We start from the raw sequence: 24,349 nt of genomic DNA on the forward strand, positions 1-24,349 counted from the left end.
CTCCTCAGTCTGTCTCCCTCTGTGTGGGTTCAGGATTTAATCAGATTTTTACTATTTACTCTTTCTGGTCTACTTGTTAGAGGAAATAGTATTTAGTCATTGGCTATCTTTTGGTAGCATAACTCAATTTGGTATTCTCATTTTTTTCTGTGGCTAGCTCTTTTAAACATTTTAAAATTTTAGAAGCTAGTGTTTCTGATAGATAGGGAGTGTAAGAAAAAACCCTATGGTTTTGCACAGGTAACTGTCAAGTCTTGCCAGGGAAACATCACGGCAGTGCCTACAGAAAACTCATTTTAGGAATACGTTTGGTGATGGGTTTTCTGGTAAGCTTGTGGCCGCTAGCAGTTCCACAAGAATAGCAAACCAAGTTGTAATCAGCCTCCCTTAGATGCTAAATGTACTGGCAACATTTTTGTACAGAGCATAAAAGTAGCTTTTTAAGAATTGTCACCGAAGACAAAAATAGCATAATTTAAAATATTTTCTTTCCTGAACGTAGATGATTGTCTTTTGAAACGTGTGTGTAGTCTGGATCACTGCTGCAATTTGTAACAATAGGAATCTTGAGGTTATTGACCTAAATCCCAGAAAATTCAAACCAAACAAATAGAAGCTATTTGGTTTGTAATTTATTTTAATACTCCGTCAACTTGTAAGTAATGAATTGAGAGGTTTGTCTGGAGGGAAATCACCCATATCAAAGGATAATCTTCCACTACTCATAAAATTTACTGACTCCGTGTGAAATCTTATGCATGTCAGTGTTGGTGGATGCAGACCAACACAATCCTTTGCCTGTGCTCCGAGTGATGGGCAGTTATCAATCTGCACTGGTCCCTGTATTGGTGTGTATGACCTGTGAGCTGATAAACCCTGAAATAAGGCTGGATTTCCCCAAAGGACCTGATCTCCCAAGCACAGGGCCACGTTAGTATGGGTGTATGATGTCTGGACTAGACCTGGCTTGTGTCTGGCCAATTAAGAACAGGGGCAGAGAATGACCTTGAACCTCTCAACATTCCTCTGTCGGTAGACATTAATGTGATGTCTAACGTTTGCTTGTGTGAAACTCATGAAGTTCAACAAGGCCAAGCGCAAGGTCCTGCACATGGGTCGGGGCAATCCCAAACACAACTACAGGCTGGGTGGAGAATGGATGGAGGGCAGCCCTGAGGAGAAGGACTTGGGAGTGTTGGGGGACGAGAAGCTCAACATGACCTGGCAGTGTGCACTGGCAGCCCAGAAAGCCAACCGTGTCCTGGGCTGCATCCCCAGCAGTGTGACCAGCAGGTCAAAGGAGGGGATTCTGCCCCTCTGCTCCGCTCTGGTGAGACCCCCCTGCAGTGCTGCATCCAGCTCGGGGGTCCCCAGCACAAGAAGGACATGGAGCTGTTGGAGCGAGGCCAGAGGAGGCCACGGAGATGATCCAAGGGCTGGAGCACCTCTGCTATGGAGACAGGCTGAGAGAGTTGGGCTTGTTCAGCCTGGAGAAGAGAAGGCTGCAGGGAGACCTTAGAGCCCCTTCCAGTCCCTGCAGGGGCTCCAGGAAAGCTGGAGAGGGACTGGTGACAAGGGCAGGGAATTCCAAGGGGAATGGCCTGAAGCTGGAGGAGGGGAGATGGAGATGAGATGTGAGGCAGAAATCCTTCCCTGTGAGGGTGCTGAGGCCCTGGCACAGGTTGCTCCGAGAAGCTGTGGCTGCCCCTGGCTCCCTGGCAGTGTTCAAGGCCAGGTTGGATGGGGCTTTGGGCAACCTGGGCTAGTGGAGGGTGTCCCTGCCCATGGCAGGGGGTGGGACTGGATGGGCTGTGAGGTCCCTTCCAACCCAAACCAGTCTGGGATTCTATGAACTCTGAGGGGTTTTATGAAGCGCTTGTCGGTGGTTTCAAAAGTGTCCATCAGGTCTATCTAAATCTGATTACTGAGATCAGATATCTGGACTTGGTCGTATTCTATTCTAATACTCAAAGTGATCAACTTTTTCAGAAATTCTTGTCTTTTAGATGTTGAAAAAATAGAACATGCAGTGCCAGAATCATTTGTAGAGGTAGTGCTACTCTTTTCTTTTTATATTTTTCTTTGAAGAAGCATCTTTCAAAGCTACAGAGTGTAAATACATGATCTTGAAGCAACAGTAACATGTGAATAATGAATTCCCAAGATTACAGTAAGCAAATGAATGTTGGTTTAGTGATTTTTACACCACTGAGTAAGCCAGTTATATTAAAAATTTACTTATTTGTGTATAACAGTCTCCTGCACAATTTTGTATAGTTATTGAGATGGTGCAAAGTATTTTATATTAGGGATTGTCCATAATTTACTTGACAATATCACTGAATCTTCTTTTAGTAAGGGCTAATCTGTCTTTTTAAATATATACAATATTGACTCAAAAATTGTTCTTGCTGTCTATTAATGCCAAAAGGGATGGTTAACCATTAGTGAGTTGATCAAGAGAGGCAGTTTGTAAGCTTGACAAACTTATTTTCTTCCTTCTCTGAAGGGGACTGAAATAACTGAATAATAATAATACGTAATATTTATGACTGCAGATGCAAGGAACACTTAACAGCAGAAAAAGGTGACTTTGGAAAGGGCATTAAAGCTGTGTGGTTTTGTGTGATAAAACCATGATTTCATATCAAATGTGGGTGTTTTTTTTCATTTAGGCATCTCAAATTTTTATTTTAATCTGAAGTGAATTTCTTTATTAGTTCAAATTTTGAGCCCATATAAAGCTTATATTCAAGTATGGACTAAATTCTTCCCCCGTTAGAGTAAAATGAAACAGATGAAATAATAATGAAATAAGAATGGGTACACTATTTTGGAGCAGAACTGGAGATTTAAGAAAACTATTAAAAACATGAAATAACAATGAAAAACACTGCAATTTTTATTTGAATGGTTTGTTGGGTGGAGTTTGTTTGTTTGGTTTTTTGTGTGTTTGGGATTTTTTTTGTGGCAACTAAACTCGACCTACATGCCGCTACGGGAATACAGAGGATTTTGAAGGAGTGTGAAGATAAAGGTGAATCAATCTTTTTGAAATATCAAATTGCTTGTTATTAGGCTAACTACACTTGTTTCCATTCCGGTGTCTGGTAGTTCATGTTGTTCTGATTCATGTTGTAATATCAGATGCAAGATACAGAACTACCAACGTATTTAAAAATGTTACCCACCTTTCTAACCTGTCAAATCAAAGGTGCTGAATCTGATTTCATTGCTCTCTTTTCTCTTTTTTTTTCTTTTTTTCTTTCTTTTTTTTTTTTGAAGGCAACCTTCTTATATTCAAATTCTTATATTCAAGCAAAATATTTCTTTTAAACCCTGACAGAATGCTTGAAGTAAAGAGACTTTAAAGCAAGAGTCTTTTTATGTCCATTTTACATCCTGCATCGGTGTCCGATTGGTGACTTAGGCAAATCTAACTGCTGTGCATCCGTGTGCCCACAGGTTCTTAACTCGTGGTTTAGCTGCACAGAACAAAAAGTCTCTTCCCTGAAATGGCAAAGGAGTCTTTTTCAACCTTTCACAGTTGTTTTTTTGTTTTGTTTTGTTTTCACCAGGTTTTAGCATTATTTGCTAATAACTCTTGAGGTGTTTTTCTCCAGGTTTTTTTCATTCCAAACCAAGCCAATACGATCACACAACACAAATCCCAAAGAGCATCTCTGTATATAAGATATTAAAGACTGTTAGTGTCTTCCTCCATTTCTGACCACAACTCTGAAAAGAGCATTGCTTTCAGGTTTTTTTCCCTTGGAATATCAGCACTTATGGAATATTTTCATTCAAAGCAGGTAACAGTTCAAACATAGATAACAGATAGTATGTGTTACACCAATCTTGCGTAATTTCAACAGTACAAGCTCCAGAGCGGTGAGAACTGTTAAAACTTACCTTGAATGCCAAGATGTGAGACTTTACAACATAAAATTGCTCTGTCTGTACATTAATTGACATCTTTGGACATGAAGTACTCTAAGTAGCTTTCTGGTAAATTCTGAGTTATTTCCGAGTCCTCCGAAATCAGCCAGCTCGAGCCACTGGTGAGAGGTTGGTACTAGCCTGTGCGCACTATGAATCTACAGACTACAAGGCGCAGTATTCCTCTGTATTTTTTAAAAAGATGACCTTTTTCATGCCTGTGTAGCGTGTATTTTTTCCTCATTTTTAAGCGTACTTGTTATTATGTATGTAGTTTATATATATAACATAGCACATATATTTAGTGTGTATATATATATCATATACTTAAGCGTACCTGTTAGAAATGTTTGTTCTCCTTGTACAGCTTTGCAGTCTGTGGCGGCTTCTGCTGTTATGGCTGTGTACGTGAGTCATCGACCAGAAGCTCCCGATTCAGCTGCGTCCCCTTCTCACATAGCATGGCACCCACTGCACCCGCTCCTGGCAGTTGCTTCCATCAGCACAGCGTCTGGGGGCTGTGTGGATATCTACCTGGAACAGGTGAATAATCAGCAACTTTACTTTTGGGCTTGATACCGTTTTGCTGGTTTGAAATGTCACTTTTTTTTACATATATATTTGCAGCCTTGCAAATGATTTGCAGCCTCGTGGTCCTCGAATCGCCCTGCATCTTAATTACTATCCATGTCCTGTGCTATCCAGGACATGTCAGGTTCATCAGCCACTGATTACATTATATATTTTATATTTTATATAAATATCTATATTTTATAAAAGGCCTTAATAAATTAATTTCATCTTTCCATTGCAATTTAATTTATACAGCCTTTAAGTCTTGTTTGTGATGGTTACTGATTTGCTTTTTACTTTTCATAGTATGAGAATTTCAGGCTTATCAGTAAAATGGACACATGCTGCTGCCTTTTTTTTTTTTTTTAAACTGTAAGTGAATAAAACATACTAAGAAACGTAAATAAAAAAAAAAATTTCTCCACCTTGAGACTGAGCTGATCTGCTAGACTTGTCTTGTTCTATTTGAGTAGGTTGTTTCCTAGTACAGTTTCTGCCTGTAGACAGATATTTCCTTTGCATACTCTAAACTTACACAAGAGGCTTGCGTAGGACTTTGGTTTGCATAATTTTCAGGAAAAAAGTGTGCTATTTAGGGACATGGTACTACAAGCTATCTAGCAGCAGACATACTGGAAAGTTTTAAGTCTGTTAATATGAGTAGCCTTATACTTTCCAAAGAGTGTTATGCAAAATTGTCATCCAAATTTTACAAATGGAAAAATAAATACATAGAGAGGTTAAATGATTTGCCTGCAATGGTATTGCAAACCATGCACAAAGGAATGTCTGCCTTTAGGAGCTGTTTAAGCGTGAATTTATTCTGTGTCCTCAGTGAGGTGCTTCTTTTTCAAAAGTTGGGGGTTTTAACCTTGAAATGTGCTCGAAGCCTTCTTATCCTTCATACAGGAGTAAAAACTTGATATGCCGTGAGGGCTGCTCATGTATGCTGTGAGGGCAGAATAGCCTGGAAAAGCAGAGTGAGGCAGTCACTTAACACTGCCGTGTTTTTGTTACCAACTTGCAACTGGATGTACGGCATGTTGTAGCCCATTTTTATGCACGTGAAATAGCTGTAAAGATAGTTTTTGTAGCCACTTCATATCACCTGCAGGAAGCTGGTCCTCTACCAGAGAACAATATCTTGTTGACTGGGAAGCGAGTCTGAAGGTTTAGCTGCATCCTTGTACTGAGTTTCCATTGTACTGAGCTTGCACTTTATTTCCATTTGCAGGGAGAACATGTGTCCGATGCACATGTTGAGAGAAGCTTTCAGGTCACATCACTTTCCTGGCACCCTTCCAGACCAATTCTTGCAGCAGGTTGGGAGACGGGAGAAGTTGTGATACTTAACAAACAAGACAAGGAGCACCACGCTGTACCGCCAAATCACAACGCCAAAATTACAGTCCTAAACTGGAGTACAAATGGTACCTGCCTGGTGTCTGGTGATAGGGTGAGTAGTTGAAATGCCAAACGTGTGTTTGACATGGAACACAGTGTTGCAAGCCCTGTGATGGAAAGGGGTTACGGAATGGATTGGTAGGGGAAGGGATAGTTGTGGAGGAGATAGATTTCCTCACTTTAGGTACAAATTTAAACTGTTGGGGAGCAAAATCAAATCTCAGTGTTTCAGCTTTTTCTACAGTACTTGTTGCTGGTTTATCAATTTATCTTTAAATAAAAGTGTATCTAATCTCACTATGTGCTGAGCAGTAGAGTAGGGTTTAAGGCTATTTAATGGATGGGGTAATTGAGGCATAGACAACTTGAATTATTTGCTTCTGCCCATGCACAAATTTTGTGGCAGACTCAGGAATAAAACCCAGATGTCAAGAAACAAATTTCAGGTACACCATATTCATCTGTAGTGAGTGCATAGCAATGCTCACTTAAGTACAAAAACCCCATGCTAGTCTCTCTGGTTCTGTTTTTATTAATACTCTAAAAATGAGTCAAACTTATCGCATGGAAAATATGTTGTGGAAACACTTGAAATGTGGCAATCTTTATTTCTTGATGAGCTGGTTGCCCTTTTATATAGTGAAATGAGAAAGTCACTATAGAATATTTAGTATTCAGAATTAAACATTCGTAGAAGATACTTGTTTTGCCAGTTCTTGGGTCAGGAAATGGAGAAAAAAAAAAAAGTGAGTTTTTCTATATTTTCCCTGATACAAACTTGAGCTTGTCCAAGAATTTCAGTTCTGCTGAGAATTCTTACATATATAGGTCAGAGGAAAATATAATTTTAAATCACTGTTTGTAAAATTCTGTTGCTGCATTTGACAGAAACGCAGAAATTAAAAATTCAGTCAAAAATTAATTTCTCCTCTTCTTTATTAGAAAGGAGAAAACGCTGCCCAGACAAAAGGTGACACACAGTGTAACTGAGGCCTTATTTATATGGAGATAATACATTAATGTAGCCACAGCTTACATTTATGAACGAACATTTTTCAAATCGATTTATTTGCTGTCATATCACAGTAATGAAATCATCTTAAAACAGATACAGCCTTTCTTATAGGGAAATTTAACAATTGTATAGACTCATCCTAACTGCTCCTCTGATGAGAGTATTAATCAAAGCAGATTATTTTCGAGGACATACCGTAACGTGACAAAATAAAGCCTATGCCTGCGTTGACATGAATGCTCTTCAGTTGCAGTAGTTGGAAAGGCCAACCTCAATAGATAGAACAGCAGCACATTTGAACTTGGCAAAGTTCGTTATTGCACGTAGCTGCATTACCCTCTGCAGACGATGCAACACAGGGCTGAGTGCAGTTCAGGGTACTCCCTGGCGTCCCAGCGCAGTTCAGGGTGTGCCTGGTGTCCCTGGCCAATGAACGGTGGGTCCTTCAAAGCCCGGGGCTGTGTCTGGAGCGGCCACCTTGAGCTAATCAGCCTTGCGCAGAGCCCAGGCTCGCTGAGCATCCTCTGGCTAGCTCCGAGGTGGTGTCTCTGCCACCCATCCGTGGTGTGGCACCTCAGTGCCATTGTACTGTGGTCTGATGTGCAGCATAGGTATGCGTCATTTCCTACATCTTTCCCAATGGCTTTTAAGTTTACTTTTAAAATGTTTCTCATGAAGGTTTATATTCAGGTAACTGCCATGAGGTGAGTGCTACCAGGATCATACTCTGTGCATGTTAGAGGAATACCCTTACAAAGAAGATAAATATTTGGACCCTGAGTTGATTTCTGTTTGATCTTCACTGGGACTTCATAACTGAGAGTCCTCAGCTGAGAACAGAAATCCTGAGTTGCAAGAAAATTGAAAATAATTAAAGTTGGAATAAGATGCTGTAAAAATCAGAAGCTCTTAATTTGTGTTTTAAATAACAAATAACATGGATGACTTCCAGGTTTCAATCACACACAAAAATTTAAGAATCTAGGTCCTTTCTATAGTGAAAGCCTATTTATAAAGGAAATAGACTTTATAACAAGAAGCTAAAGCTTTGGGTTGTTAAGAACGATTGGGAAGATACAGGATACCTTAAATCCTATAGATGATAAGGTCAATGTCCTTTGTCCTTTTCAAATACCATTTGAAAGCAGACCGGTTCTGCATCCTTTCTATAACCAGTCACACTTAGAAAAGGTAATGAGCTTTTTTATTTCCAATCTCATGTGTTCCAGACTTAGAACTGAGTTTGCAACTAGGTTATCTGGATACACGATGGGATGTCTAGAATGGGATGGAAGGAAGGTCAGCAACTTTACAAAGCTGCAGGCTTTTCTTCCAGTTTATAAATGCTGCAGGTGTTCTTAGTTGGGATCGCTGGAATTTGGTGACACTTAAAGCTGAGGTAAAAGTGAGGAGGAGCCAACAGGACATGAACTTTCTGATCATAGGATCCTGTGATTCCAGAGCTAACCAGCAAACATTGTGTGAACCTCAGGTGGCCTCTTGGAACTTAAGTACAGCAGTTTCACAGATGCACAGCTGTGTCACATTCTTTAAGCTGTAAGAGCTTATTATTGCCCTTAATAAACAGTTTTGGGTGGTATACTGAAAGAAGAAAGAACTTTGATTCTTAGGAAAAAAAGAAAAAAAAAAAAGAAGGAAATGTTACCTTGGAAGGCCTCAGCTACATCTTGTGTGGCTTCTAGTTAGGATTCTGAAGAATAAGTGTTTAGACTGTACCACTGATACTAGTCTTTCACTTCTAGAAAGACTATACTCCATTGAAAACAATAAAGAAAAATAGAGCACATTATAATACCATTTTATTATCTATCTTAATGAGATAAAACGAGATTGAACTTCATATTGCGAATTGTTACTTTTTTTTTTCATGTAATGCTTACACAAGAGGGCCTCCAAATACAATTTGGTTCCCTAAGCACTGACACAATAACAGCAATAAATAATAATCTTAAAATTCCAGCTGTGAGGCTGTAGCATCAGTCAGTTTGTTGGGATGGTTAACGTATAAGTATATATAACATATGCTGAACTTTCTTTTTGCTTCTCTGCCTTCTCCATCCTTTCCAGTTACCAGGGGTTGGTGCTCATTCTGAGCTGGCACTGCCAAATGCGTGTTACCTTCAGAACCTGTGCCAGGCCCTGAGGGCCATCTTATATTGACTACTATATTGAATTAATTAGCTAACCAGTTTGCCTCTCTTTAGCGTCTATGATTCTCCTAGTTACTAAGTGCTGTTTCTAAAAATGAATTCTTGTTGTACTTGAATGTCTACTCTGAAAGAAGAAAGCTCCAGAAATTCTGAAATTCTTTCCTTAGATTATCTGCATCCTGTGACTTCACATGTGTCTAATCATATACCTGTGCTCATCTATATCAGTTTTACATGCACTTACTCAAGGAGGCATATCTTATGCTTTGCTAGCTTTTATCTCAGTATCTTTTCTTTTAGCAGTCAGACTACTTGCAAGAAAAAAAGTAGAAAGGGAGTTACCTAAACAAGTATTTGCATATGCTACTTGCAGAGGAAAACCAAAGCTATTCCACTTAATTACTCTGGCAGTGTCATTTTACTAAGAATGGATATGACCAACAAGCTTTTTTAGATAACTTGATTTTAAATAAGCAAATAATGTAATGTTAAAAATATTTTTTATTCCTTGTGGCTTAGTTTTCAGTGGGAGAAATTGTATATGTCAGCTAAATGAAAGGAATGGTGTTGCTCTGTGTTGGGGTTTAACCCCAGCTGGCGCAGCCGTTCGCTCGCTCCCCCCGGTGGGATGGGGGAGAGAATTAGAAGAGTAAAAGTGAGAAAACTCACGGGTTGAGATACAGACAGTTTAACAGGTAAAGCTAAAGCTGTGCACACAAGCAAAGCAAACCAAAGAATTCATTCCCCACGTCCCATGGCAGGCAGGTGTTGAGCCATCCCCAGGAAAGCCGGGCTCCGTTATGCATAACAGTGACTAGGGAAGACAAACACCATCGCTCCGAATGTCCCTCCCTTAATTCTTCTTCCCCAGCTTTCTATGCTGAGCATGACATCATATGGTATGGAATATCCCTTGGGTCACTGGGGTCAGCTGTCCCAGCTGTGTCCCCTCCCAACCCCTTGTGCACCCCCAGCTACTCGCTGGTGGGGGATGTGAGGAGCAGAGAAGGCCTTGGCTCTGTGCAGGCACTGCTCAGCAGGAACAAAAACATCCCTGTGGTATCAGCACTGTTCTCAGCACAAATCCCAACCCCAGCCCTGCTAGCTACTGTGAAGAAAATTAACTCTATCCCAGCCAAAACCAGCACACACTGTGAATAAAATGTTCATTTTTATGTGTGCTGAGTAGCTGAAATCTGGATTCTCATCTGTGTGCAAAGTGTAATGAATTACCCATTGTCTTTTTCTAGCAAGGTGTCTTGGTTCTATGGAGAATGGACCAGCGAGGCAGAGTGCAAGGTCCTGCCCTGGTGAAACAAGAGTTTGGGAAATGTCTGTCTCACTGTGTCTTTCGACCACCCCCTCCTGGCGAGTAAGTTTTGGGCTCCATCAGAGCACTCGTATACCAGGTCTTTCTCTTGATCCATGGAAAGAAATTCCTACTCACAGACAAACTTTAAAAAAAAAAAAGTTATTCTCCTAACTGTCCTTTATTTCCAAGTTCTTCTCCCACTCTAGTAGCTGGCTATTTGTGTCCTGTCTGCAGCAACAGATCTTCCTTTTGTCCATACTTTTCTCTCTGTTGCTGTTGACTCTTCTTCCTTTAGTTTTTCTAATTAGCAATGTTGCTGATCATGAAAAGCAGAAAGCACTCTAAAAACTCAATTATCCATTAAGTGATTGGCAAGAATAATTAAACTAAAAGTCAGTTCTTAAACATTATTATTTCCTTTCTCTCCAAGCAAGAAATAGGAAACAACTGTAGTAAAAAAAAAAATAAATGTTCTTGTCTGGGCCACTTCTGTTTCACATCTCTGTAAAAGCAATAATGCTTGTGGAAAAAAAGGTGAAACAATGAATACTAGTATTAAAATTTTACTTTGTATCTTTTTGAGGTTGTCCTTTTTCCAACCAGTGTATGAAACATCTTTATTCTGGCTTTACAATATGTTTTATTAACTACTCGTCCCTTCTTTGAGATGGAAAATACCCTGTTATGTAAGGAATTGGAAATTAAGTATCTCTGTTTGCAGGGACTTTGTACAGCTGGCAAAAGCAGCTGTGGGTGGTGATGAGAAGGCCTTGGATATGTTTAACTGGAGAAAAGCTGGAACGGGAGCACCTCTGAGAATGGGACTCCAGGAAGGACTGTCCTTCTTTATCACTTTGACAGATGGTAAGACCAAAACCACTTTTCCAGTCCGCTGGAAATTTGTCTCCTTAGTGCTTCAAAATAGCTCAGTGCACCATAGTCCTGTTTTCATATATTCAACATCCAGAGTATATCCATCTATCCATCATATTCATATATCCAACAGGATAGAGTATTCATAGGAGTTGAAGAATGTTTGATAAGAAGAAATAAAATTATTAAAATCTCAGCATCTTCAGGGTGAGTCCTCTCCAAAAGGACGCCATAGGTCTCATATTCAGGTTCCTGAAGAGGTGAGTGTAAGGAAAGTGATCTCTAACACCTAAGTGTAAATAAAATTAGAAGCTGTCAGCATTTTGTGCAAAGCTTCAAAATAATGCATGTGTTGGGTTTTGTAGTTTGGTTTTTTTTCCTAGAAATAGGCAAGTGCTGCTAGGACGTACCTTTTAAAATAAATTATTAATTTACTGTTTCTCTCATGCTTTGAAATGAGGCTTCAGTCTAAGGAAACAAGGTCTGAATATCTGTTTTGTTAGTTTTCTTCCTAATGTGTTTCTTCCCTGCCATTTGTCTTTTCCTTCTCCCTTTTACTGTTCTGGGTACTAGTTTGCTCCCAGCTCGTTTTCCTCCTACCCCAGTTGTTCTCATGACTCCTATCTCTCTAACCTTTTAACTCTTTGGACAGAAGCCAGAATGTGTGTGACAAGTATCGTAATGAGCATGTCTCTGGTAGGTGATTCGAGTATGTAATCCTCTCTATTCAAGTGTTAACTACTCTGAAAAACATTGAAGTTATGCTAGTTCTGCAGCTCAATTACAGTTTGATTCAGCATTTATCAAGAATGAGACCCATCATTTACACCAGTATAGCTTCCATATGATTGCAGGAGTGCCGTTGTTTTGTGTTTGTGGAGTGTTTTGCAGAACCCTCATTTGATTTGGGAGTTACAAGCCTCTTTACTAGATATGAACCGTTTAAATGAAAAAGGGGTACAGGGCACTTCTTCAACGTACAAGGAGCGAATGTTTGAGTAGCCATTCCTGTTACATCCTCACTTCCAAAGCACTGGTGTGGTGGTACACAGCTCCATCTAGGAACAGACTCTGTGTCCTGCAAGTGGCTGTCCTTCACACCTCCTTTTTTGGACCTCCTGTTCAAACTTTTCAAATTTCGGTCAAATGACACAGGCTGTTTCTTTTGAGCAGTCTCATTGCCTAGGCTGATTTGGGGATATATATTTTGGACCCAGTTCTTGATCTAGTTAGTGATCTGTCATAACTTCAGAATCAGTTAATATTTTTGTGGGGTTTAAGTGTGACCTGGAAATTTCCTCTAAAGTATGGATCCTCAGCTCAAACTTGTTTAGTAAAAATGAATTAAAAAAATATTTTTACTGCATGCTTTTAAATATCTCAAAAGAGATCTGACTAAAGACAATAGAGCATCTTTTAAAGCAAAACTAGATAAACAATTAAACGCCTCAAAAAGCCTAAAACAAAATGAAAAAAACCTCCCAAGTTTGACATATTTATTAGTCTAGATATTTTTTGATGCTTCCAAGACACTGATCATTGCAGTAAAGCAACAGATGCAGTTCAGGTAATGTGTTACATGAGATGCTTATCTGAAGAGAGAACACCTGAACTGATAACAATTTTCAGAGGTTGTTTTACAACACTTCTCATGAGCACAAAGAATCATCTTCATTACCGTCCACTTGAGATGAGTGCCACAGGACATACCCTGAATAGTGGAAGTCGTCCTGATATATTTGCTGAACGCACCCTTGTTTGTCTTCACTGCAGACATTTCAGGTCATGAGTAATAATCCTCTTCTGGTCCCCTTTTTATTTCCTAAACAGTATACACTTTCTGCTGCTTTTTGTCATCTGGATTGCAGAGTTATTTGCTCTACTTAATTAGCTCAGATTTGTTAAGTTTTGAGATTAGTCTCTTGTGTGATACAGTGTGAAAACTTTCTTAAAGTTACTCAGAAAACTATAACTCTCTCCCTAACTGCCTAAGTATCTTCAAAATAGTGGGTAGCGTTATCTGTGCAATACCTGATGCTTTGTATGGTAATATCCAAGTACAGAAGGTTAATTTAACTTATGAAACAATTTCAGATGGTAAATAAAATCAAGGGATTGTCCGTTTCTTTTAAAAGATCCCATAAAACTGAGATTCAGGAGATGATTGGTTACTGCAAAGCGTTACTACAGTAAAAAGATATCTGTGTGATAGAGAATGCTACACTGGAGAACTGTCCCCAGTATTGGTGCAGACTGGGCGGAGAATGGATGGAGAGCAGCCCTGAGGAGAAGGATGTGGGGGTGTTGGGGGACAGAAGCTCTATGTGACCCAGCAATGGATGCTGGCAGCCCAGAAAGCCAACCGTGTCCTGGGTTGCATTCCCAGCAGTGTGACCAGCAGGTCAAAGGAGGGGATTCTGCCCCTCTGCTCCGCTCTGGTGAGACCCCCCCTCCCGCAGTACTGCGTCTAGCTCAGGGGTCCCCAGCACAAGAAGGACATGGAGCTGTTGGAGCGAGTCCAGAGGAGGCCACGGAGATGATCCGAGGGCTGGAGCACCTCTGCTATGGAGACAGGCTGAGAGAGTTGGGCTTGTTCAGCCTGGAGAAGAGAAGGCTCCAGGGAGACCTTAAGAGTCCCTTCCAGTCCCTAAAGGGGCTACAGGAAAGCTGAGGACAGACTTTTTAGTAGGACCTGTTGCGACCTACAAGGAGTAATTATTTTAAACTAAAAGACAGGAGATTCAGACTCGATACAAGGAAGAAATTTTTACAATGAGGGTGGTGAAACACTGGACCAGGTTGCCCAGAGAGGTGGTGGATGCCCCATCCCTGGCAACGTTCCAGGTCAGGTTGGACAGGGCTCTGAGCAACCTGATGTAGTTGAAGATGTGCCTGCTCACTGCAGGGGGTTGGACTAGATGAGCTGTAAAGGTCCCTTCCACCCCAAACTGGTCTGTAATTTAACAGGAGAGATGAATGAAGTTATCTGTTCAGTGTTCTATTTCAGGGAGAAAATGAAGCAATGTGGGAGGAGGTGGGAGAGCAGTTTGATTTTTTTTTTTTTTTTATATATGTATTTGGAATGTAGAGGATGCTAATATATTTGAAGAGTTTTGGAAATTAAAATATTCTTTTTAATTAGATACATCATATTGCCTCTTGGGTGCAACATTTTAGCATGGATCCTTAATGTTCATTGTTATACATTTGTGTTTTCTACTTCAACTTTTGGGGGAAAATATTGTTTCATTTTATAGGGTTTTTTCATTTGCACTGGTTTGAAATGCCACATTTATATAATAACATGATTTGCTAAGAAACTATGTATAAGTGTGTGGCATGAGATCTGTGAGATTTCAATGACTTCATTTGTTTTGGGTGATTTCTGTAATACGTTTTGCAAGCGGCTATACTAATTCTAGGGTTTTTCACTGAGTGGACCTGCGCATGATTTATACAGTATTACAGCTTAACAAAATGATAATGGCTTTTAAAATGTTGGTAGGTGCTGTAGTTACGAAGTCACACGCTGTGTTGTCAGTGTTCTTAGAAAGACACTATCCCATTTGCTTGTGAAATTAATGCAGAAAAGCTGTAATGGGTGTGTGGGGGAGTGTTTCTAGAAAATGAAGAACTTCATATCCACAGTTTTCTATAATCTAGACTCTGGTGTAAATTGTACCAATTCTTAGCTGCCATTCTTCTTTCATAATTATTAATAGTGAATATTTCAGAAGGCATCATTCATGCACACATATGTAGAAAGTTTACTTGTAGTTCAAAATTATTTAAATGATGGCATTTAAACGATTTCTCTCTGGATTTCCTAGATGGGGAAAAAGTGAGTAAGTTTTTTTTGTTATTGCTCTGGTCAACGATAGTAGTCTGTATCCTGAGAGAAACTAGAAGACAAAAGAATTGTGTTATTTTTACCTTTTTGCCTCTTGAGGAATATTTTATTAAGGTAGAAAGGAGCAACTTTGATTTTATAGCTAAAAACTGTTGACTGAAAACTATACCTTGTTTATGTGTGCTACAGGCTCTGTGCATTATGTGAATGAGAAAGGAAAGACAAGGCATGTATTGTCCACAGACAGTCTGATCCAAAAGCTTCTGTTCATGGAGGAAAGAGATGTTTTAGTTGTAATAACAGAGAATCTGCAGTTATCCTTGCATGCAATTACTCCTGAGGGAGAGGCAGAAGAGCTCATGAAGGTAAGAGTCGGACTACAGCGTGAAGTTGCAATGGTAAATCTTTATAAGTATTCATTAGGGTTTTTTGATTATCACCTTTTTCCTTACAAATGAATCAACTTTCATTTTTGTTTCTCAGATAATACCTTGATGAACAAATATGTGCTCATTTTTGGGAAGATGGTTTTCATCTTGCTTTCCTGTTTTTGCTTAGTTTCTTTCATTTTGACCCTATGTTAACCCCTTTACAGTTCATTTACCTTGTCTTAGTGAATTAGAGAAGAATTGAAAATTCCAGTATAATCAAATATTTGTTAAAATGTCTTGTGGATAAATAGTTGATAATCTGTGTCCTTGGTTTTATTATCATCAGTCACTCAGAGCTGTCTTGTCTTTCAGATTAGTAAGAGCAGTATCTCTCTCGATGATACTGTCTTTGCAAATTGGAAAGATGGTTTAGTTCTCACACTGTGAAGTTGTTCTTCACAGCTGCAAAGGCTAGGAAGCTTTTAAAAAATAGCAACCCACAAGTCACAGAATCACAAATAATAACGTAGTGACCCAAAAATTATTGCATAGGGACCCAAACTGACTTCATCCAGGACTTATAATCACCTTGGCTCAAACCAAATACTGTACCATTGGAGTATACTGCTTGGAGGGATGGAACCCAAGCCTCACTTTCCTAAGATTTTATTTCTTTTTATCTAATATCAAAAAAGACTGGGCACTTGTGTATTACAGGAGTGTCCACTTCTTATTAATCATTACTTATTTTTGAATAGAAGTAAGATTTGGTATTTCACATTTTAAAGCAATCTTTATCAAGTTCTAAGAGAAGATCCAGTACAAGAGAAAAAACTGCTTCTTAGCTACTTAATTAACCCACAACAAGGTTTCTTTTATTAAACTTATACATCATATACTTGATGCGTTTAGTGGTGATCACTGCCTGAGAGAAACTATTGGTCTATCTGAACTGACAGACAGGTCTAGTTATTCTTATATTTTAACTTTTTAGCCAAACTAGGCAATTCAGATGCTTACTCTCTTTCAGTGTGTTCCTCCTACCTTCTGTAAATTTATTTATTTACTTATGGTTAACAGGTGAAGTTGAGTGGGAAGATAGGTCATTCTGCAGACATCATTTTAATAGACCACAGCCTTGTTGTTACAGCACTAGGCGAGACAGTCATCAGGTAAGAATCCTGTTTTAAAGCTGTTCTGACTGCCCATAAGAAGTGCCAGCTAAGAGGTTTATGGTCCACAATGCACTGAATATTTTACTGAACTGTTTTTTTGTTGTTTTGTTGGGACTTTTTATACCAATAATGAAAAAACTCAAATATTTTCTAATTGTGTTTCTCAAAATAAATAGAGAAATGAAATGAAAAAATCTGTTTCCTTGACAACAAAAACTAATTCTATACATCTGTCTTTCTCCCTAGTGATTTTATTTTGTCAGGCATGACCACCCAAATCTGTCCTTTCTTGAGTGCTGTTATTGATTCCTTCTGAAAATATATCCAGTTGAGGTTTTTGCATGTGTCGTGGTTTTACCCCAGCTTGCAGCTGAGCACCACGCAGCTGCTCGTTCACTCCCTCCCCATCGGGATGGGGGAGAGAATTGGAAAAGTTAAAGTGAAAAAACTCGTGGGTTGAGATAAAGACAGTTTAATAGGGAAAGCAAAAGCCGCGCGCACAAGCACAGCAAAGCAAGGAATTCATTCACCACTTCCCATGGGCAAGCAGGTGTTCAGCCATCTCCAGGAAAGCCGGGCTCTGTCACGCGTAACGGTTACTTGGGAAGACAAACGCCATTGCTCCGAACGCCGCTGCCCCCCCCCTCTTCCTCCAAGCTCCTTATAAACTGAGCATGACATCATATAGTATGGAATATCCCTTTGGTCACCTGTCCTGTCTGTGTCTCCTCCCAACTTCTTGTGCACCCCCAGCCATCCCGCTGGCAGGGCAGTGCAAGAAGCAGAAAAGGCCTTGGCCTCGTGTAAACACTGCTCAACAATAAGTCCATAGAACAAAAACATGTCTATATTATCAATGCTGTCTCCAGCACAAATCCGAAACATATCCCCACACTAGCTACTATGAAGAAAAATTAATCCTCTCAGCTGAAACCAGGACAGCATGAAAAAGATAGCCACTTCGCTGTTCTTTCCATTGTTATTGTCTGATTCTTAGGATAGTCATAGCATCAGCAACGGGAAAGAACGTGCTTGCTTTTCAGGATGTTTCTCTGTTACTGTAATATAAGTAGTTCAGATGCTTCTATTCCTAATTCTTTAAGTATTGTAATTCAACATGCTGCTAGGTTACCATGTTCTCTAGTTTTGATCTTTTTGCATCTTTTAAAATCCTTTTTTTCCTGTCATTACTATGACTTGCTCTACCTGTTTCCTTTGACTTTTTTTGGGGGGTGGAGGTATTCCATTAACTTCAGCACTTCACTTTCTTGACCTTCTATCTGCTACTATCAGACAGAATCATCTGTTAATTTTGTGAGAATGTGATAAAGACTGAGTATCAAGAAGGAATATGTTTGATGTTTAGTTCTAGAAAATAACTCTGGAATCTAAAGGACTACTGGTTAACCAAGGAATATTCTTAAAATAGAGGAGGAAACGTAAGTAGGGAGGAGGAAGATTGCAACTAGACTTCACTACTTTTCTTTTTTTTCTTAAAGCTGGGTTTGCTTTTGACTCCTTTCTTCATAGGGGAATATCACAAAACATGCCGCAGATTAAAAAGTCAAAGGAAAAGGAAGGAGACTGTTAAGAAATTCACATTCCAGAGGCAGCTGCTGGCAATTTAATTTTAAAATTTGAATGATCTGGGCATTATGGAAATAGCAAATTAATGCCATGTACAGCATCTTATTGACTGTGTTTAGCAAGACACCTGGAAGGAAAAGCATTGTTAACACTCTTGTTTTGTGTACCTTAGGTTCTGGGATTTGGACCGAGACGAGAACTATGTGCTCTCCCCAGATGTGCAATTTGGCTTTGAGGGAGGAGAATGTATTAACTGTGTTTCTTACTGCAGTGCTAAAGGTGAGAAATAACATGGCAGCTGTGATCTCTGGATCCTGAACCTTGCCAAACCTCAGCATTCAGTGCCCTGTAGTTGCTTCAGTACGTTTGTCTTGTTACTGAGGGTTTCGGTAACAGCACATGATGTAGGAGCGTTTTAGTTCAGATCAGGAGTGTGCTTGGGAAGGTACAACAAGATCAGTCGATACTCACTGCACTTCGTCTCAGTGTGGAGTTGTCTTCCAGCACACAGGCTGGATTCCCTTTGATGACACTGAACTGGTACAAGTACTCCTGGGGTACACCTAATGCACCCCAACATGTTATGGGCGTTCAGTCTACAAGCCCACATTAGAGCAAATGCAAAGTAGAACTCACCAAACATGTACAGCGTGGACGTCAGGTCCTTATACCTGACATTTTCTACAGAGCTACTCCTGTGCGTCACCTCGTTTGCCAGTGTAGGCAGAGCTAGTGTCTGCTAGAATGGGTTCAGTGGTGACTTGCCCATGGTGATAACAAAACCAGCTATTCAAAAATAAATGATTAAAATGAAATCATTGTTTGATACATTTAAAAGATAACTTCATCTGGTAGCTTAGAAATTGGGTTTTGCCACGTTAAATTTCTCCCATTGTTTCTTCAGAAAGTTTCTCCAGTTCAGGACTAGGATGCTGGTTTGCAGGAAGGCAAAGAAATGGGTGCTGCTAGAAGGTGGCTTCTTCTCAGTACCTTAGAACCAGAGCTAGGCTGCCTGCTGCTTTGTATAGTGTGGGTTTGTTTTTTCTGAAGTTTAAGATATGAAATGCCTAAAAGGTTTGTGAATGGCAGGTCTCTTAGCAGCTGGTACTAACAAAGGGAGAGTAGCTATGTGGAGGAAAGCAGCAGGATCCGATCAGAGCATACGGGCTTTGGAGGGCAAGGAGAAGTGGAAGCTCCAGGCACCTACAGAACTTGAAGGAAATGTCACTCAGATAAAGGTAAGACAGGAAAGAGTCTTCTTGCACGTTAGTAGGACTTCACAAATGCTAGATGAATAGATCATCTTTGTGAAACAGATGAATATGATCGCTATCATACGGATATGTGCACCAGTAGAGGCTGGTTGTCCTCCGGAGGAGGAAAACCCATCAGGATCCAGTAACTTTTAAAATTAAAATGGGCAGAAATATTACCCATTTGTAGCTATTCTGTTACAGGCAGGGTTGAAACACTCAGCAAGATAACACACTGAAATACACCTCTTTCTCTGGGAGAATTAATAGTCCTGGCATCCTTAAATCCAAACATCTCTCCATTATATGTCTCATTGACAAACCCTTTGGTTTCAGCACCCTGAAATTATTTTCTGGAAAAGACAGATTGTCAGAAATGTCTAATTTACAGAAATATATTAAAATAACAGGCCAGAAAATCTGACTAAATGCATGATTTTATTTGTAGATAATTATTTTTTTTTAGTCGCTTTCTCAACGTAAAGTTTGCTCTTACTGGTAGTTGAAAAATAAAAAGATGTATTTATAACCAAATATTCTTTGGTAAGAAGATGCGCCATCTAGAAGTCAATGCTATATTTTTACACTCAGAATGATGTTTTTATCTGCTTTTTTGTCAGAAAATGTTTCTTGTTTGCTGGATAATTTTTTTTATGTGTGACAATGTCAGACTAGATGGGAATTACAAGTTTTCTCTTACAAATTTGCAAAGCCAATGCTCTAAAGCATTTCTACTGCTATTTAGAACATTTTTAATCCTGAAGTTTATGACAATACATAGCATTATAATATTTAGTTTTTAACCCATTGTCTGTTAAGTGTCAGGCTGCAGCATTTTTATTTATTGGAAATATTTTCATTTGTCACAATAAGCTTAAACATTGTCATTCTTTACTTATTAGCATTTTGATACATGCAAAAGAGAAATGCTGAGCATTACAATTGTAAATTTACATTTAAGAACTTTTACATTAACAAATAGTTAGCTTTTTTGACCATCACCATTCTGCTAAAAGGCAAAGCTTGTGCTTTTAGATTCTCCAGCATTTTTTGTTTAGTTTATTATACCCTATTATTTTTTTCCAGTTTTTTTAGAGTTTCCATTATAACTTAGATTATTCTGTTGCTGTGCTTTATATGTGAGAACAATACCCATTATTTTTCAGAAGGATGAAAATCAAATATTTCTACTGCCTTTCAAGAGAAAGCAATTTCATGTTTTCTTTTATTCTGTTTTCACATAAGAATGGAAAGTGTTTAAATGCAATGACATTTGCTTCCTCTGGGTTGGCATATAGGGAGGGTCTGTATCAGAGTCCTACTTATAAAATGAAAACATAAGTACTGTTAAAGTGGAGAACCCAAATCTTTTGTTACGATGCTTCAGTAACAAAAGCTCCAGGATATAGGAAATAGCATGTGCCGTTAGTATATCATACATCAAGTTGTAGGAAGGGAAGAGATATAGGTGTTTGTGTCAGCTTGACCATTCAAGCATTTTCCAGATAACAGGATATGGAGCGCTGTCCAGAAATAGCACCTTGTTCCCAATGTTTGTTAGCATAAACAAAAGCATTGCCAAACAATTGTCAACAATCGCTGTGGTTTTATCTCGTGTTATAAAGCTGTCTTTAATTATGGAAACTCTAGATTATTTTTTGTTGTCATTCCTGCATTCCGAAAAATATTTTGTGAAAGATTTTAAAAATTGTTACGTGTGGAATCTTTTGGTAATTCCTATAAAAGCCTTTTCCAATATTACCATGAAAAACTCAGAACAGAAAGCCATATACCATGGTGATGTCAAAGGGCAGCAATAACTTCATTTGACTCCTTGCCAACCTCATCTTCTTTCAACCTGATATGGTGACCTCAAAAGAGAGGTGCTTGGGAAATGCACTCTAGCTCATCTGTTGTGCAGCACAGTATCTAGTTAATTGTAACTACGTGCCATTAAAAGAAAACCCTGAACAAACCATGCAAAATAACTTTATTTGTTAGATCATGGTCTTGAAAAAAATGAAATTATTTCCAAACACAACTATTTAAATCTGTGTTGCTGGAAAGGTATAGCCACAGAAATATCAGTATGCCAGGAAATTAATATGTAACTTCAAATAACTTGGAGGGAAGCAGAGACCTTAGAGACTTGGTATATCCCTAGAGTTTATAGGGCTTATCAGTTGTGCAAGGACAGAGAAGTTCTTGGACTTTAAAGGGAATTTCTGCAGCTCCGAGAAACTTTATCATTTATCTAGCCCATGCAGGTATGTGTGTATGAATGGTCTGCGGTAGATTAAAACCCCTCCACACACAAAAACTCAACCCCAAGCCCCTCTGCCTGTTCCCTGGCCCAACCCTGAGGGACGTCCTGAGCTGAAGCTGTGCAGTGAACTATGGACTCTGCTTATCGAGGAGCATTGTCAATGGTGTAGTAGCTCAGGAGTAGCAGCCCTGCACACCCCCGCCACACAGTCATAGCTTCCAGACTGGAGTTTGGATTGCTTCTGGCTAACGTGGTATGTGCAAAGAGTTCACGTGTGGTCAGCTGGTTGCCACAACGCTTTCTGGAAAGAGCCATCCTTTGGTAGGAATAAACATAAACAATGTCAGACACGCTTGTTTGACTGTGAATATAGGAAGAAAGAATGAAAATGGGAGCATTGCTTTCTCTTTAATAATAGAAAGTCAGCTTACCATCAGCTGCATGGTAAAACCTGTGTCTTTGCAAGCCATCTTGGAAACAAATCTTTCTCCCATTGAATTTTGTAAGGTATTTTCAGTTTTAGAATTGCTCTGTGTAGGTGCTATTTTTCGATCTTAAAAGGAGGGAAGGATAACCTTCATAGAAACTCATTGAAAAAGAGCTAGCTGGAACCTGGAGATTCTTCCAGGAGAAGGGGAGAAGCGTACTTTTGGACCTCTTTCTTTATGCATGTGACTCTTTCCTAGGGAACTTGAACTCTATTGACTGAAAGAGCTATCAAAACTGCAGAAAAGAATATCATAATAAAAAAACCCCTATGCATGCTACTTGCTTTTACAGATCACAGCATTATTAAGCCCTTTAAATATGTGATGCTCTCTTGCAGTAGTAAATGTAAGGTAGTGCAATAATATCTTTGGAAAGAAAAGTGGTTTTAGTTTGAAAACCAGCTCCTCTACTTACACTAAGGGAGTCTGAGTAGCTGGGTAACAAGCATAATAATTTTAATCTGTAATAATTCCTAGTCATTTGCTATAGTATTTAGTTAGTAGGACTTTGTATACGTATAGAAATGTTTATTCTAGCCTACCCCTTGTCATCTGACTTGGGACATTGCTGTGACTGTTCAAGATCTTAAAGATCTTAGATGAAATTGTGTGTTGTGCCTTTTTTTTTCTTTTTTCTTCTTTTTTTTCTTTTTTCTTTTTTCTTTTTTCTTTCTCTTCCCATTGTGTGCAGTGGGGCTCCCGAAAAAACCTGCTGGCAGTGAACATCATCAGCTCTGTGGTGATCCTTAGTGAGCGGGCCATGTCGTCTCATTTTCATCAGCAAGTGGCTGTTGTACAGGTGTCTCCCAACTTGTTTAATGTGACCATCTTCAGCACAGGAACCACGCACAGTCTTCACATTGATATGAATGTTAATGGTGTCTTTGCTACTAAGGTTAATTGAGTTTTTTCATTTATTTGCTTGATCATTTGCCTAGTTAGGGGTATGGAGACCAAACTTGCCAAGTCTTTAATATAAACTTTCTTTGATATTCAATTTATTGTGTAGTGGAAGTAATGTTATGACGGTAGCAATGATGCTGTGGTGATTTTCAGACAGCACCATCGCTCAGTAATTTTCTGGGGGCTGACCAGAGAACTTTTGGGCTAGCAAAAACCTTCCAGCTCAATATACAGAGGAACTAATGAATGGTCACTATTGTGTGGGAGGTCTTGCTGTGTTATTGCATGAATCCCTGTGTGATTCAAAAAAAACCTGAATGTATGTATTCTTTTGCTTTTTTGATTGGTTTAGGATGCTGTAGTATTCTGGAATGGGAAGCAAGTTGCTGTCTTTGAGTGCTCAGGAGATACCTTCAGAACTGCGGGTAGGACTCAGAACACCGATCAGAGTTGCAATGGTTCTCTTCCTTCAAAGTTACATGTTCTCTTCATTCGTGATAGCTGATAGACTGTTATCATAAGTGCAAAGTGAAAAATACTATAACACTAATTAGGCTTCATATTCCCATTTTGCAGAATAGAAAGATTAGGGTATAGAAATCATTGACAAAACCAGAACTCAAATGCCAACTCCTGTATCTGTGCTTTATTCACTAAACATGCTGGGATATAGTGTGTGGGTTAACCTCAGAATATGCTGGTATTCCTGTATATGAGTAGCAGTGTGGCAACAGAGGTAAAACCAAAGATGATGTACGTTTGTAGGCATAAAATTAAAATACATATGCTCTTAACCCCTGTTCAGCTACAGCCCAATCCTGGAAGCACCTGAAGACTAAATGTGCTTCATTCATAGAGCTCCTAAGGCATCCAAGGGTGTGACTGGCCTTGACAAAACTAAGCATCTTGTTGCTGTTTCCCACAGGGTAGATACATACCCGACTGTCACACCTAGACTTGAAAGGTATCCTCACAGCTAGCATATCATATAGGGCCTTGCACATAACATGATGTGAGGAGAAGGCTGCTTCTTTTTATCTTTTAAGTAAATCATTCCAACAGTTGATCAAGAACAGATTTTTTTTCCCTACTTCTGTAGCCATAGCTCCCGTTGCCATCTACAGATAGGTCGTGATGATGGCTGTTGAAGGCTTTTCTATTTTGCTTGG

General features: G+C 39.3%; 1 protein-coding gene across 4 annotated transcripts in view; it reads left to right on the forward strand.

Moving 5' to 3' along the window:
- IFT140 (intraflagellar transport 140) overlaps nucleotides 1–24,349 on the forward strand; it is a 97,109-nt gene that overhangs the window by 5,850 nt on the left and 66,910 nt on the right. For 3 of the 4 annotated variants that reach the window (XM_075767230.1, XM_075767231.1, XM_075767228.1), the window contains exons 2-11: nucleotides 4,307–4,482; nucleotides 5,747–5,968; nucleotides 10,353–10,474; nucleotides 11,136–11,278; nucleotides 15,327–15,502; nucleotides 16,589–16,680; nucleotides 18,443–18,549; nucleotides 19,360–19,508; nucleotides 22,969–23,172; nucleotides 23,533–23,605. In XM_075767230.1, coding sequence (XP_075623345.1) covers nucleotides 4,336–4,482; nucleotides 5,747–5,968; nucleotides 10,353–10,474; nucleotides 11,136–11,278; nucleotides 15,327–15,502; nucleotides 16,589–16,680; nucleotides 18,443–18,549; nucleotides 19,360–19,508; nucleotides 22,969–23,172; nucleotides 23,533–23,605 — 1,435 coding nt within the window. In that variant the 5' untranslated portion in view covers nucleotides 4,307–4,335. The remainder of the gene's footprint in view (nucleotides 1–4,306; nucleotides 4,483–5,746; nucleotides 5,969–10,352; nucleotides 10,475–11,135; nucleotides 11,279–15,326; nucleotides 15,503–16,588; nucleotides 16,681–18,442; nucleotides 18,550–19,359; nucleotides 19,509–22,968; nucleotides 23,173–23,532; nucleotides 23,606–24,349) is intronic. The other variant, XM_075767232.1, reaches the window with a different exon arrangement.

This window comes from Balearica regulorum, chromosome 15 (genome assembly GCF_011004875.1).
Source record: "Balearica regulorum gibbericeps isolate bBalReg1 chromosome 15, bBalReg1.pri, whole genome shotgun sequence".
In the NCBI taxonomy this organism is placed as follows: Eukaryota; Metazoa; Chordata; class Aves; order Gruiformes; family Gruidae; genus Balearica; species Balearica regulorum.